Source organism: Salmo trutta, chromosome 20 (genome assembly GCF_901001165.1).
Source record: "Salmo trutta chromosome 20, fSalTru1.1, whole genome shotgun sequence".
Lineage (NCBI taxonomy): Eukaryota > Metazoa > Chordata > Actinopteri > Salmoniformes > Salmonidae > Salmo > Salmo trutta.
Genome location: NC_042976.1, coordinates 53,610,302 through 53,627,178, shown reverse-complemented (window position 1 = coordinate 53,627,178; position 16,877 = coordinate 53,610,302). Strand labels below are relative to the sequence as shown.

The window sequence follows — 16,877 nt, the reverse complement described above, 5'->3', positions numbered from 1 at the left end:
TTTCTTTCATCACATTCCCAGTGGATCAGTGGATCCCAGTGGATCAGAAGTTTACATACACTCAATTAGTATTTGGTAGCGTTGCTTTTGAATTATTTAACTTGGGTCAAATGTTTCGGGTAGCCTTCCACGAGCTTCCCACAATAAGTTGGCTGAATTTGGCCCATTCCTCCTGACAGAGCTGGTGTAACGGAGTCAGGTTTGTAGGTGTCACGCCCTGACCTTAGAGAGCATTTCTATTTCTCTATTTGGTTAGGTCAGGGTGTGATTTGGGTGGGCATTCTAGTTTTTCTATTTCTTTGTTTGCCCGATATGGTTCCCAATCAGAGGCAGCTGTCTAACGTTCATTGGGGATCATACTTAGGCAGCCTTTTTCCCACCTTAGTTTGTGGGATCTTGTTTTTGTATAGTTGCTGTGTAGCCTGCAGAACTTTACGTTAGTTTTATATTTTGTTGTTTTGTCGGTGTACATTTTAAATAAAAGCAAACATGTTCGCCTACCACGCTGCACCTTGGTCCAATCTTTACGACGAGCGTAACAGTAGGCCTCCTTGCTCGCACACGCTTTTTCAGTTCTGCCCACACATTTTCTATAGGATTGAGGTCAGGGCTTTGTGATGGCCACTCCAATACCTTGACTTTGTTGTCCTTAAGCCATTTTGCCACAACTTTGGAAGTATGCTTGGGGTCATTGTCCATTTACAAGACCCATTTGGGGCCAAGCACTCCCTCATGATGCCATCTACTTTGTGAAGTGCACCAGTCCCTCCTGCAGCAAAGCATCCCCACAACATGATGCTGCCACCCCTGTGCTTCACATTTGGGATGGTGTTCTTCGGCTTGCAAGCCTCTCCCTTTTTCCTCCAAACATAATGATGGTCATTATGTCCAAACAGTTCCATATTTGTTTCATCAGACCAGAGGACATTTCTCCAAAAAGTACGATCTTTGTCCCCATGTGTAGTTGCAAACCGTAGTCTGGCTTTTTTATGGCGGTATTAGAGCAGTGGCTTCTTCCTTGCTGAGCGGCCTTTCAGGTTATGTTGATATAGGACTCGTTTCACTGTGTATATAGATACTTTTGTACCTGTTCCTCCAGCATCTTCACAAGGTCCTTTGCTGTTGTTCTGGGATTGATTTGCACTTTTCACACCAAAGTACGTTCATCTCTAGGAGACAGAACATGTCTCCTTCCTGAGAAGTATGACGGCTGCGTGGTCCCATGGTGTTTATACTTGCGGTCTATTGTTTGCACAGATTAACGTGGTACCTTCAGGCATTTGGAAATTGCTCCCAAGGATGAACCAGACTTGTGGAGGTCTCCAATTGTTTTTCTGAGGTCTTGGCTGATTTCTTTATATTTTCCCATGATGTCAAGCAAAGAGGCACTGAGTTTGAAAGTAGGCCTTGAAATACATCCACAGGTACACCTCCAGTTGACTCAAATTATGTCAATTAGCCTATCAGAAGCTTGTAAAGCCATGACATTATTTTCTGGAATGCTCCAAGCTGTTTAAAGGCACAGTCAACTTAGTATATGTAAACTTCTGACCACTGGAATTGTGTTGCAGGGAATTATAAGTGAAATAATCTGTCTGTAAACAATTGTTGGAAAAATGACTTGTGTCATGCACAAAGTAGATGTCCTAACCGACTTGCCAAAACTATAGTTTGTTAACAAGAAATTTGTGAAGTGGTTGAAAAACAAGTTTTAATGACTTCAACCTAAGTGTATGTAAACTTCTGACTTCAACTGTACACCTCCACCTTTCTTCCTCACGGAGAGTTCTTTATTCTTATCTACGCAATGTACTGAAAACCCAGCTGGCTGTATGGATGGAGACAGTATATACGGAGAGAGCCATGATTCTGTGTAACAGAGTATGTTACAGGTCCTGATGTCTCTCTGGAAGGAGATCCTCGCCCTGAGTTCGTTTACTTTATTGTCCAGGGACTGAACATCTAGGACATCTGAACATTTAGGAACCAAAAGATGGGAAAGTATGAATTCGCTTACAAAAATGAACATTTCTATTGGTAAATGTGTGCTTTCATATAGTTTTCTTTGGCAACTGTGGTATAAGTGGGATAAACACCTCCTTTCTTTACATTACATTTGAAAAATGCCTCGTCCCGGTGCATCGTAAATTCAGTTGAACAAAAAAAGTCCATACCAGAAGTGGCCAACCTTGTTCCACTGATCCCTGATCTACTGGGTGAGCAGAATTTTATTCCAGCTCAGCAATAGCACATTTGATTGTCAACTCATTAGGTTGAATAACTTGTATCTGTGTTAGTGCTGGGCTGGAACAGATGCCTGCACACCCACTGGCCTGCTCCAGTTGTAATAGGTTTATTGATTGTGTGCGACATTTAAACTGTATTTTAGTTTACACGATTTTCTAACACATAACCATATAATATGTTATACAAGGATGTACTCTTATTCTCTTGGCATAGTGGTTTTCTATCCTGGTCCTGGGGACTCAAAGTCGTGCACATTTCGTTTTGACTGAGCACTAACACACCTGATTCAAATCATCAAAGCTTGATGATGAGATATCATTTGAATCAGCTGTGTAGAGCTAAGGCAGAAACAAAAATGTGCAATCCTTTCGGGTCCCCAGGACCAGACTGAGAACGACTGCAGTCTTGGGACATTCATTGGGACCTCTTCATCTGCAGAAAGGCTTTCACAGCGCTCTGTATCTAAGGACAGAAAACATCACAAAGAAACAGGCTTCATTATACTCAATTTAGACACGACTAAATATAATGTTGTTACAATGATAAATACATCAAGATAGTGACATTTAATTCACTTACTGTAGCTAACTATACAGTATGTTAACATATGTAAATTATATTACCAGCTTATATGAGTTAGCCTGCACAGTAATGTAGCTAGCTAGTTAGCAAATAATCATTTAACATTTAAAAAATAAATGAATTTACTTGAATAGGTTATCCCACTGCCTCCATTTTTTGGGTCCTTAGAAAAAAAAATGCAATCTTCCCAATGTTGTTTTCAATGGTATGTGGAAGGACCACCAGAGGGCAGGCTGGGCTCACCGATAGTAGCCCAACAAGGCATGTGAGACAAGGTAACCAGAGTCAATTAAGCACAGCTGACGGTACTAATGAGATATTCTATTTCCCCTACAAGAGAGAGGATGGAACCAGCAAGAAAGGGGGGAAGATAAACTATATTTGGAGAATGGCTACGGAGAGAGAGAGAGGTGCTATCCATGAAGAGCCATTAAGACGGTGATGAATATGTGATTGTTGTTATAGTTTGAAGATAATCGTAATGTGATCCTGTGTCATCTAAAGAAGATGTATGTTGTTCCTTTGGAGATTCTCATTGACTGTGTTGGAGTGTTTGTATTGTCAGAAATCCCTCAATAGAGAACTGTGTTGAATCAAGAAAACCTACTCTGGACTCGTTTATTCCACCTTTCCACTTTAGAGTGACACCAAATGACTTGGTCCGCTCACAGGTAGCAAAACGCAGCCAGTCATGTGAACGATTGGAGACAGGGCAACAAAGTTTGTTTGTCACCAGAGCGGTTTACATTGTATGACTATTTACCTGTAAATAAATGAATGAAACAGAATGGATAAAACTATTTACCCATTTAGTAACCAGACCTTCATACACACTTGCTATTGTCTACTCCTGCTCCCCTCTCTGTTGTTCATTGTCGCCAGTTTATTCATTATTACGCACACCTGCCACCATCATTACGCACATCTGTGCCTCATAAGACTCACCTGGACTCCATCATCTTCCTGATTATCTCCCCTATATCTGTCACTCCCTTTGATTCTTTCCTCAGGCGTTATTGTTTCATGTTTGTACGCTACTCGTGTTTCTTGTTTTGGTCCATGTTCGTTTATTCATTAAATTCACTCCCTGTACTTGCTTCCCAATTATTTCAATTATTAGCGTACACGTTACAGAATAAAGCCTCACCAAAGGGAAGCAACAGGATTTTTTTTGCTTTTTCACTGGTGACGTCAGGTCCAAGGGCGGCTGCTGGTGATGTTGGGTCCAAGGGCGGCTGCTGAAGCTACCGGGGATGCCTCAGCTGACTCGTTGGGCTTCCATGCCTCAGCTGGCTCGACAGGTTCTCAAGCATCGGTTGGCTTGTCAGGCTTCCATTGACGAAGCATCCTGGGATGCCTCAGCTAGCTCGTCAGGCTTCCATGCCTTGTTCGACAGGTTCATAACCCTCGGGTTGGCTCGTCAGGCTCCCGCGCCTTGGCTGGCTCGTCAGGGTCCCTCGGCCGGCTCGACAAGCTCCTGTGCCACAGGCGGCTCGACAGGTTCCCTGCCTCAGCAGAAGCGACCGGCACCTGGTCCTCGGGACCGTCCCTCTGGTCAGCTTCCTGCGGCTGGAGCTCCCCCTCTCTGGCGCTCGTTGTCACCAGTTTATTAATTATTACGCCCACCTGCACCTCATGAGACTTACCTGGACTCCATCACCTTCCTGATTACCTCCCTTATATCTGTCACTCTCTTTGGTTCTTTCCTCAGGCGTTATTGTTTCTGTTAATATGTTTAATGTCTGTACGCTACTTGTGTTTCTTGTTTTGGTCCATGTTTGTTTATTTATTAAATTCACTTCCTTTACTTGTTTCCCGATTATTAGCGTACACGTTACAGCTGTGCTCAATTCTTGATGCACAACTGAACTTGCTGCTATATGCAGGGCTGGCCCTGGACGCTCTGCCGCCCTAAGCGAGACAAAAATATGCTAAACTATGTGCAGCAGGCGTCTGCAATAGCTTTGGACTTTGGCAAAAAAACGAATCATCTAAAAGTCAGAGGAACAGAACATAATAGCAGCCCAATTAATAGGCCTATGCTACAAATTAAACAATACAATCATTTAATTGGCAGATTCATTTTTATTAATGTTTTGCAATTGGATAATCCCATATAAACACACACATCACCATAGCTACCAAGGATAGTGGAAGTGAGCTTTGGGAGAACCGGGATTGGGCTGGGTGTGGGAAATGCAGCAATGCTATGAGCTGGTGGCTGGGGTGCCACCTGCAGTGTAGTAGCCAATCAGGGGCGGCTGCCAATTTTCAAAATGCCACCCCAAATTCTCAGCTCATAGCGTTGCTACAGTTCCCGCTCACACCCCGGCCTAATCTTGCTACAGTTCCCGCTCACACCCCGGCCTAATCTTTCTACCAATTATATGCATATCCTAGCTTCTGGGCCTGAGTAGCAGGCAGTTTACCATGGGCACGCTTTTCATCCAAAATTCCGAATGCTGCCCCCTACCCTAGTGAAGTTAAGCATTGTTATAGAACACTTGATATAATCTGGATATGTTTCATGTATTTATTTCAAAATATAAAGTAAACAATAGATATCCTTTTTGAACTTTTTTTAACAAAGGATATGCAATGCCCTCACTCAATTCGAGCCCTGGTTTTAACCAAACACACCAAGCCCTTCCCAGACACAGAGGTATTTAATCAGTACATGCGACAGTATTGGAGTATTTGGCTCTACCGACAGGATAACATAATTGTGTTTGTCAAACAGGTAGGCTTACCACTTATTTTTGGGAAAATGAAGAAATAGGCTCCAATTACATATGTAATTCTAGATTTATGCCCATAACAAATGTTGGCGCACGCGTGCATATATAGGAGGTCCCTTACCAGGCAGAAGGGAATTTTACTTTAACCCTTGTATCGGAGAGTTACAATGTTGGTATCACTATGCAGCCAACTACCTATACTATTCCCGTAGAACTGTAAAAAATAGTAAGATCATTTGAGCTTTGTAAACATGTGCTTTCATAAATGCATGGCGGGCCTCGTTTCACTGGAGCAGTGTAAAATAAGCTTTATTTCAATGACCCAACCTTAATAATTAACACATTTTCTTCTTTTATTTCACCTTTATTTAACCAGGTAGGACAGTTGAGAACAAGTTCTTATTTACAACTTTGACCTGGCCAAGATAAAGCAAAGCAGTGCAACACAAACAACACAGAGTTACACATGGGATTAACAAATGTACTGTCAATAACACAAATGAAAAATGTATACACAGTGTGTGCAAATGTAGTAAGATTAGGGAGGTAAGCAATAAATAGGCCATGGTGGCGAAATAATTGCAATTTAGCAATTAAACACTGGAGTCATAGATGTGCAGAAGATGAATGTTCAAGTAGAGATACTGAGGTGCAAAGGAGCAAAAAATAAATAACAACATTTTTTTCTTTTTTGAACTAGGCAAGTGAGTTCAAATTCAATGATGGCCTAGGAACAGTGGGTTAACTGCCTTGTTCAGGGTCAGAATGACAGATTTTTACCTTGTCAGCTCAGGGATTCAATCTTGCAAACTTTCGGTTACCAGTCCAACGCTCTAACCACTAAGCTATCTGCCACTCCAATATGGGGATGAGGTAGTTGGGTGGGCTATTTACAGATGGGCTGTGTACAAGTGCAATGATCGGTAAGCTGCTCTGACAGCTGGTGCTTAAAGTTAGTGAGGGAGATATAAGACTCCAGCTTCAGTGATTTTTAGCAATTTGTTCAAGTCATTGGCAGCAGAGAACTGGAAGGAATCACGGCCAAAGGAGGTGTTGGCTTTGGGGATGACCAGTGAAATATACCTGCTGGAGTGCGTGCTACAGGTGGGTGCTGCTATGGTGACCAGTGAGCTGAGATAAGGCGGGGCTTTACCTAGCAAAGACTTATAGATGACCTGGAGCCAGTGGGTTTGGCGACGAGCATGAAGTGAGGGCCAGCCAACGAGAGCATACAGGTCGCAGTGGTGGGTAGTATATGGGGCTTTGGTGAGAAAACGAATGACACTGTGATAGACTACATCTAATTTACTGAGTAGAGTATTGGAGGCTATTTTGTAAATGGCATCACCGAAGTCAAGGATTGGTAGGATGGTCAGTTTTACGAAGGAATGTTTGGCAGCATGAGCGAATTATGTTTTGTTGAAAAATAGGAAGCCGATTCTAGATTTAATTTTGGATTGGAGATGCTTAATGTGAGTCTGGAAGGAGGGTTTACAGTCTAACCAGACACCTAGGTATTTGTAGTTGTCCACATATTCTAAGTCAGAACCGTCCAGAGTAGGGATGCTAGACGGGCGGGCGGGTGCGGGCAAGATTGGTTGAAGAGCATGCATTTCGTTTTACGAGCATTTAAGAGCAATTGGAGGCCACGGAAGGAGTGCTGTATGGCATTGAAGCTCGTCTGGATGTTTGTTAAAACAGTGTCCAAAAAAGGGCCAGAAGTATACAGAATGGTGTCGTCTGATTCTCTGATCCACAGAGGTGGATCAGAGAATAACCAGCAACAAGAGCGCCATCATTGATGTATACAGAGAAAAGAGTCGGCCTGAAAATTGAACCCTGTGGCACCCCCATAGAGACTCCCAGAAGTCCAGACAACAGGCCCTCCGATTTGACACACTGAACTCTTTCTGAAAAGTAGATGCTGAACCAAGCAAGGCAGTAATTTGAGAAACCAAAGCTTATAGAGTCTCCCTATAAGAATGCGGTGATTGACAGAGTCGACAGCCTTGGCCAGGTCGATGAAGACGGCTGCACAGTATTGTCTTTTATCGATGGCGGTTATGATATCGTTTAGGACCTTAAGCGTTGCTGAGGTGCACCCATGACCAGCTCGGAAACCAGATTGCATAGCAGAGAAGGTACAGTGGGATTCGAAATGGTCGGTGATCTGTTTGTTATCTTGGCTTTTGAAGACTTTAGAAAGGCAGGGTAGGCTAGATATAGGTCTAACAGTTTGGGTCTAGAGTGTCTCCCCCTTTGAAGAGGGGGATGACGGCAGCAGCTTTCCAATCTTAAGGGATCTCAGATGATATGAAAGAGAGGTTCAACAGGCTAGTAATAGGGGTTGCAACAATTGCGGCGGATACTTTTAGAGAGGGTCAAATAGGATGCAAATTTCTGACTGAAAAAGCTAGCCTTTGCTTTCCTAAGTGACTGTGTATATTGGTTCCTAACTTCCCTGAAAAGTTGGATTTCGCGGGGGCTATTTGATGCTAATGCAGTACGCCACAGGATGTTTTAGTGCTGGTCAAGGGCAGTCAAGTCTGGAGTGAACCAAGGGCTATATCTGTTCTTAGTTCTACATTTTTTGAATCAGGCATGCTTATTTAAGATGGTGAGGAAAGCACTTTTAAAGAATAACCAGGCATTTTCTACTGATGGAATGAGGTCAAAATCCTTCCAGGATACCCGGGCCAGGTCGATTAGAAAGGCCTGCTCACTTAAGTGTTTTAAAAGGTGTGCCATGTTAAGTTATGTTGTGGAATTTCTTTCCTTCTTAATGCGTTTCAGCCAATCAGTTGTGTTGTGATAAGGTAGGGGTGGTATACAAAATATAGCCCTATTTGGTAAAAGACCAAGTCCATATTATGGCAAGAACAGCTCAAATAAGCAAAGAGAAATGACAGTCCATCATTACTTTAAAACATGAAGTTCAGTCAAAATGGAACATTTCAATATCTTTGAACATTTCTTCAAGTGCAGTTGCAAAAACTATCAAGCACTATGACAAAACTGGCACTCATGAGGACCGCCACAGGAAAGGAAGACCCAGAGTTGCCCCGGCTGCAGAGGATAAGCTCATTAGAGTTACCAGCCTCAGAAATTGCAGGCCAAATAAATGCTTCACAAAGTTCAAGTAACAGACACATCTCAACATCAACTGTTCAGAGGAGACTGTGTAAATCTGGCCTTCATGGTCAAATTGCTGCAAAGAAACCACTACTAAAGGACACCAATAAAAAGAAGAGACTTGCTTGGGCCAAACACAAGCAATTTTTATTTAACCAGGCAAGTCAGTTAAGAACAAATTCTTATTTACAATGACGGCCTACCCCGGCCAAACCCTAACTATGCTGGGCCAATTGTGGGACGCCCTATGGGACTCCCAATCACAGCCGTTTGTGATACAGTCTGGAATCAAACCAGGGTCTGTCGTGACGCCTCAAGCACTGAGATGCAGTGCCTTAGACCACTGTGCCACTCAAAAGCCCATAGACATTAGACTGGTGGAATTCTGTCCTTTGGTCTGATGAGTCCAAATTTGAGATTTTTGGTTCTGACCGCCGTGTCTTTGCAAGACACAGAGTAGGTGAACGGATGATCTCTGCATGTGTGGTTCCCACCGTGAAGCATGGAGGAGGAGGTGTGATGGTGTGGGGGTGCTATGCTGGTGACACTGTCTGTGATTTATTTAGAATTAAAGGCACACTTAACCAGCACTGCTACCACATAATTCTGCAGCGATACGCCATCCCATCTGGTTTGCGCTTAGTGGGACTATCATTTTGTTTTTCAACAGGACAATGACCCAACACACCTCCAGGCTGTGTAAGGGCTATTTGACCAAGACGTAGAGTGATTGAGTGCTGCATCAGATGACCTGGCCTCCATAATCACCCGACCTCAACCCACTTGAGATGGATTGGGATGAGACGGACCGCGGAGTGAAGGAAAAGCAGCCAACTAGTGTTCACCATATGTGGGAAGTCCTTCAAGACTGTTGGAAAAGCATTCCAGGTGAAGCTGGTTGAGAGAATGCCAAGAGTGTGCAAAGCTGTCATCAAGGTCGTGGCTACTTTGAAGATTATAAAATCTTAAATATATTTGAATTTGTTTAACACCTTTTTGTTTACTACTTGATTCAATATGTGTTATTTCAGTGTTTTGATGTCTTCACTATTATTCTACAATGTGGAAAATAGTAAATATAAGGAAAAACCCTTGAATGGGTAGGTGTGTCGAAACTTTTGACTGGTACTGTAGGTATGGGTAAAGTGACTAGGCAAAATTATAAATAATTAACAGTAGCAGCAGCGTACCGCATGTGATGAGGCAAAAAGGGTCAATGCAGATAGTCCGGGTAGCTATTTAGCTGTGTGTGTGTGTGTGTGTGTGTGTGTGTGTGTGTGTGTGTGTGTGTGTGTGTGTGTGTGTGTGTGTGTGTGTGTGTGTGTGTGTGTGTGTGTGTGTGTGTGTGTGTGTGTGTGTGTGTGTGTGTGTGTGTGTGTAAGGGCACGCATGTGTGTGCAACATGACCGTAGTGTTGTGTTAGTAGAGTGACTGTTTAGTATGTGAGCTAAGCAGAACTGCTAACCATTACTGGAAGCACATATTGCTGATGACACATGTCAATACTGTCTGCATTTCCCAACACACACACACACACACATTCTCTAGCTAGTGGCTTAATTGTGATAAATTGTTCTCCATGTACTGACTACTAATTTTGAAAGGAAATGTAATGGAAAATGTAATGGATGATATAGACAACACAACAGTCATTATGTTTATTGAACTGCATGAATAAAATAAATATGAAACTGTCTTCAGATGATTGATAAACCTATAGGAATGGTCAAAATAACAGTCTTACCTCATCCAGTTTCCTTTGCCGTCCCACTGGGCACACACTGGTTGAATCAACGTTGTTTCCACATCATTAAAAAAAGATATGTTAAACTAACGTGGAATAACCCATCTGTGCCCAGTGGGTTGTGGGGGTTTCTAACAAGGTGCAAGAGCACCATCTAAAGTCAGTTGAAATGTTTTAACAATATCTCTGAATGAACATGTCATAACATGTTGTGAAATATGATCTTGAATCTATTTCCAGGTATTTCTATTGGAGTAATTGGAGCTTGCTTGAAAGGTATGTGCTATCTGGGATCCTTGGGATGTCCCTACCCATTGAAGTTGACATGTAAAATGGTTAAGGTAAGGGTTAATGTTAGGGTTAGATAAGGGTTGTGGTTATGGTTAGGGTAAGGGTAGTGGTTAAGGTTCAAGTTGAGGGTAGGGACATCCAAGGATCCCGGATAGCACTGACCTTGGGTGAAATGTGTCAAACATTACATACAAGTGCTAGGATGTTTTTGAAGGATAAATGTACATGTGTATCCAAGGGAAGGGAAAGTTACCCGATAGTTCAAAAGATACTTCAAAAGATTGTTTGCTTTTCAGTCTACATTCTCCACCATATGTTGAATAGATACTCCTATGTGCATTATCAGAAATCTACTTGCCTCAATTAATATAATGGCACTATTGATAGAATTACGGTAGTCAAGGCGTACACAGTAAAGATGTCATGTTGGGTTTTGCTCATTAAGAATGGATCATTCTTACAGTTAATATCCAAATTAGTAATGTAAATGAAAGATGCTGAAGATGCTCCTCTTATGATCCACCATTTTCTCTCTTGTTGCAGTTCCATGTCACCATTCAGTATTGAGAGCATACGCCGCCCCCGGAGGTCAGAGTCGCCCGACTCCAAGAAGAGACGCATCCACAGGTGTGACTTTGAGGGCTGCAATAAGGTCTACACCAAGAGCTCCCATCTAAAAGCACACCGGAGGACGCACACAGGTCAGTGTGTGTGTGTGTGTGTGTGTGTGTGTGTGTGTGTGTGTGTGTGTGTGTGTGTGTGTGCGTGTGTGTGTGTGTGTGTGTGTGTGTGTGTGGCTTCACCAATTTAATACAGTTCTCTCATCAATTAAAGGCATGGTCTCTTCCTGAATAATAATGTTTTCTGTAGCGCTAATATGCATGGTAAGTGAATACACATGGAAGTTGCTTCACAATATCTGTAAACACAACAAGTAACCTGGACTCAGGGGCAGACGCTACATGGTAAAAGTAAATCCAGGAGACTCCAATTAATATGATATGTTATGTTTCGTATGGTATGTATTCATTTGTGGATGTCCATCATCCATTATGTATGATATGTTATGTTTCGTATGGTATGTATTCATTTGTGGATGTCCATCATACATTATGTATGATATGTTATGAATTACAATTTATATGATATGTTACGAATTGCAATTCATACAATATGTTAAGAATTTGCTAAATGTGTGATATGTTACGAATTCCAATTTGTTGTTGCTAAAGTTAGCAAGTTGGTTAAAGCTAATGTTAGCTATGTGGCTAAGGTTTAGGGTTAAAATCAAATCGAATGTTATTTGTCACATGCGCCGTGAAATGCTTACTTACAAGCCCTTAACCAACAGGGCAGTTCAAGAAATCGAGTTAGGAAAATATTTACTCAATAAAAATAAAGTAAAAATAAAAAGTGAAACAGTAGAATTACATAACAATAAGGAGGTTATATACAAGGGGCACTGGTACTGAGTCAATATGCGGGGCTACAGGTTAGTCGAGGTAGTTTGCACATGTAGGTAGGGGTAAAGTCACTATGCATAGATGATAAACAGCAAATAGCAGCAGTGTAAAAACAAAGGGGGGGGTCAATGTAAACAGTCTGGGTGGCCATTTGATTAATTGTTCAGCAGTCTTATAGCTTGGAGGTAGAAGCTGTTTTGGACCTAGACTTGGTGCTCCTGTACCTCTTGACGTGCGGTAGCAGAGAGAACAGTCTATAACTAGGGTGGCTGGAGTCTGACAAGTTTTTGGGCCTTCCTCTGACACTGCCTGGTATATAGGTCCTGGATGGCAGGAAGCTTGGCCACAATGATGTACTGGGCCGTACGCACTACCCTTTGTAGCGCCTTACGGTCAGATAACGAGTAGTAGCCATACCAGGTGGTGATGCAACCGGTCAGGATGCTCTCAATGGTGCAGATGTAGAACTTTTTGAAGACCTGGGGACCCATGCCAAATCATTTCAGTCTCCTGAGGGGGAAAAGGTGTTGTCGTGCCCTCTTCACGACTGTCTTGGTGTGTTTGGACATTGACAGTTTTTTGGTGATGTGAACACCAAGGAACTTGAAACTCTCAACCCACTCCACTTCAGCCATGTCGATGTAAATGGGGGCCTGTTCGGCCCTCCTTTCTTTGTAGTCCACGATCAGCTCCTTTGTCTTGCTCACATTCTGGAGAGGTTGATGGCCTGGCACCACACTGACAGGTCTTTGACCTCCTCCCTATAGGCTGTCTCATCATTGGCGGTGATCAGGCCTACCACTGTTGTGTCATCAGCAAACTTAATGATGTTGTTGGAGTCGTGCATGGCCACTCAGTCGTGGGTGAACAGGGAGTACAGGAGGGGACTAAGCATGCACCGCTGAGGGGAACCGGTGTTGAGGATCAGAGTGGAAGTCCAGGATCCAGTTGCAGAGGGAGGTGTTTAGTCCCTAGATCCTTAGCTTAGTGATGAGCTTTGTGGGCACTATGATGTTGAACAATGAGCTGTAGTCAATGAACAGCATTCTCACATAGGTGTTCCTTTTGTCCAGGTGGGAAAGGGCAGTATGGAGTGCGATTGAGATTGCGTAATCTGTGGATCTGTCGGGGTGGTATGTGAATTGGAATGGGTGTAGGGTTTCAGGGATGATGGTGTAGTTCTGAGCCATGACCAGTCTTTCAATGCACTTCATGGCTACTGACGTGAGTGCTACGAGGCGGTAGTCATTTAGGCAGGTTACCTTCATAGTCTTGGGCACAGGGACTATGGTGGTCTGCTTGAAACATGTGGGTATTACAGACTCATTCAGGGAGAGGTTGAAAATGTCAGTGAAGACACTTGCCAGTTGGTCCGCGCATGCTTTGAGTACACACCCTGGTAATCCGTCTGGCCCCGCAGACTTGTGAATGTTGACCTGTTTAACCTCTCTAGGGTATGGGGCAGTATTTTGACATCCGGATGAAAAGCATGTCCAGAGTAAATTGCCTGTTACTCAGGCCCAGAAGCTAGGATATGCATATAATTGGCAGATTTGGATAGAAAACACTCTAAAGTTTCCAAAATTCTTAACATAATGTCTGTGAGTATAACAGAACTCATATGGCAGGCGAAAACATGAGAAAAATCCATCCAGGAAGTGGGATTTCTGAAGTTTGTAGTTTTCAATTGAATGTCTACACAGTATCTGATGGCTGTGGGGTCAGATTGCGCTTCCTATGGCTTCCACTAGATGTCAACAGTCTTTAGAAATTGTTTCAGGCTTGTATTGTGAAAAATGAGTGAGTAAGAGCACTGAGAGTGAATGGACTGTCTGATGTCCCAGAGTTGTTTGTTGCGAATGGTCGAGAGCGTGCCGTGTGTTATTTTTCCTTTTCTATTGACAACGCTATTGTCCGGTTGTAATATTATTGCTTATTTATGACAAAAACAACCTGAAGATTGATTCTAAACATCGATTGACATGTTTCTACGAACTTTACCTGTACTTTTTTTACTTTTCGTCTGCCTGTTGTGCCAGCCCTGGAGCCAGTTGATTACTGAACAAAACGTGCCAGCCAAACGGAGGTTTTTGGATATAAAGAGGAACTTTGTCGAACAAAACAAACATTTATTGTGTAACTGGGAGTCGTGTGAGTGCAACCATATGAAAATCATCAAAGGTAAGTGATTAAGTTTATCGCTATTTCTGACGTTTGTGTCACACCTGCCTGGTTGAAAAATGATTTTCATGTGTTTTGTATGAGGGACGCTGTCCTCAGATAATCGCATGGTGTGCTTTCGCCGTAAAGCCTTTTTGAAATCTGACACTTTGGCTGGATTAACAAGAAGTTAAGCTTTATTTCGATGTATAACACATATATTATCAAGAATGTTAAATATTTGAATTTAGTATTTTTGAATTTCGCGCTCTGCAATTTCACTGGATGTTGGCCATACTCAAGAGAGGTTAAAGGTCTTGCTCACATCAGCTATGGAGAGCGTGATCATATAGTCGTCCGGAACAGCAGGTGCTCTCATGCATACTTCAGTGTTGCTTGCCTTGAAGCCTCGAAGCGTGCATGAAAGTAATTTAGCTCGTCTGGCAGGCTTGCGTTACTGGGCAGCTCGCGGCTGGGTTTCCCTTTGTAGTCCGTAATAGTTTGCAAGCCCTGCCACATCCGACGAACATCAGAGCCGGTATTGTAGGATTCAGTGTTAGTCCTGTATTGACTCTTTGCCTGTTTGATGGTTCGTCTGAGGGCATAGCGGCAATTTTTATAAGCATGCGGTTTAGTGTCCCATTCCTTGAAAGCGGCAGCTCTAGCCTTTAGCTCGGTGCATATGTTTCCTGTAATCCATGGCTTCTAGTTGGAATATGTACGTATGGTTTTGGTTTAGGGTTAAGTTTAGGCTTAAGGTTAGCGTTAAAGTTAGGGTTAGGGGTTAGGTTAACCTCTCTGGGCCAGTGGGACGCTTGCGTCCCACCTACTCAACAGCCAGTGTAATCCCGTGGCGCGATATTCAAATACCTTAGAAATGCTATTACTTCAATTTCTCAAACATATGACTATTTTACACCATTTTAAAGACAAGACTCTCGTTAATCTAACCACACTGTCCGATTTCAAAAAGGCTTTACAGCGAAAGCAAAACATTAGATTATGTCAGCAGAGTACCCAGCCAGAAATAATCAGACACCCATTTTTCAAGCTAGCATATAATGTCACATAAACCCAAACCACAGCTAAATGCAGCACTAACCTTTGATGATCTTCATCAGATGACAATCCTAGGACATTATGTTATACAATACATGCATGTTTTGTTCAATCAAGTTCATATTTATATCAAAAAACAGCTTTTTACATTAGCAGGTGACTAGCATGTGACTAGCATTCCCACCGAACACTTGCGATGAATTTACTAAATTACTCACGATAAACGTTCACAAAAAACATAACAATTATTTTAAGAATTATAGATACAGAACTCCTTTATGCACTCGCTATGTCCTTTATGCACTCGCTAGCTTTTCGGTGAAAGCACATTTTGCAATATTCTGAGTAGATAGCCCGGCCATCACAGGCTAGCTATTTTGACACCCACCAAGTGTGGTACTCACCAAACTCCGATTTACTATTAGAAAAGTTTGATTACCTTTGCTGTTCTTCGTCAGAATGCACTCCCAGGACTTCTACTTCAATAACAAATGTTGGTTTGGTTCCAAATAATCCATAGTTATAGCCAAATAGCGGCGTTTTGTTCGTGCGATCAAGACTCTATCCGAAGGGTAAAGAAGGGTGACGCGCCCGACGAGTTTCGTGACAAAGAATTTCAAAATATTCTATTACCGTACTTCTAAGCATGTCAAACGCTGTTTTAAATCAATTTTTATGCTTTTTTTCTCGTAAAAAAGCGATAATATTCTGACCGGGAGTCGTTGTTTTCGTTCAAAGAGAGAGAAAGTAAACATGGTGTCGGCTCGTGCACGCGCCTCCAGTCTCATTGTCCTCAGATCGACCACTTACTAAATGTGCTAATGTTTTTCAGCCATGGCCTGCAAAGCCACCATTCATCGTTTTGGCGCCTTCTGAGAGTCTATGGGAGCGTTAGAAAATGTCACGTTATGCCAGAGATCCCCTGTTTTGGTTAGAGATGATCAAGAAGGCCAAGAAATAGTCAGAGACAGCGCTTCCTGTTTGGAATATTCTCAGGTTTTGGGCTTCCAAATGAGTTCTGTTATACTCACAGACACCATTCAAACAGTTTTAGAAACTTTAGGCTGTTTTCTATCCAAATCAAACAATTATATGCATATTTTAGTTTCTGGGCAGGAGTAATAACCAGATTAAATCGGGTACGTTTTTCGGCGATGTCATTTACAAAATAGCCTCCAATACCCTACTCAACAAGCTGGATGCAGTCTATCACAGTGCCATCCGTTTTGTCACCAAAGCCCCATATACTACCCACCACTGCGACCTGTACGCTCTCGTTGGCTGGCCTTCGCTTCATAATCGTCGCCAAACACATTGGCTCCAGGTCATCTACAAGACCCTGCTAGGTAAAGTCCCCCCTTATCTCCGCTCACTGGTCACCATAGCAGCACCCACCTGTAGCACGCGCTCCAGCAGGTATATCTCTCTGGTCACCCCTAAAGCCAACTCCTCCTTTGGTCG

General features: G+C 42.7%; 1 protein-coding gene across 1 annotated transcript in view; it reads left to right on the top strand.

The window, feature by feature from the left end:
* The window catches only part of LOC115156240 (Krueppel-like factor 12), a 187,399-nt gene that overhangs the window by 164,693 nt on the left and 5,829 nt on the right, over positions 1 to 16,877 (top strand). Inside the window, exon 15 of the mRNA XM_029703679.1 lies at positions 11,278 to 11,435. Within this exon, the coding sequence (XP_029559539.1) occupies positions 11,278 to 11,435 (158 nt within the window). The remainder of the gene's footprint in view (positions 1 to 11,277; positions 11,436 to 16,877) is intronic.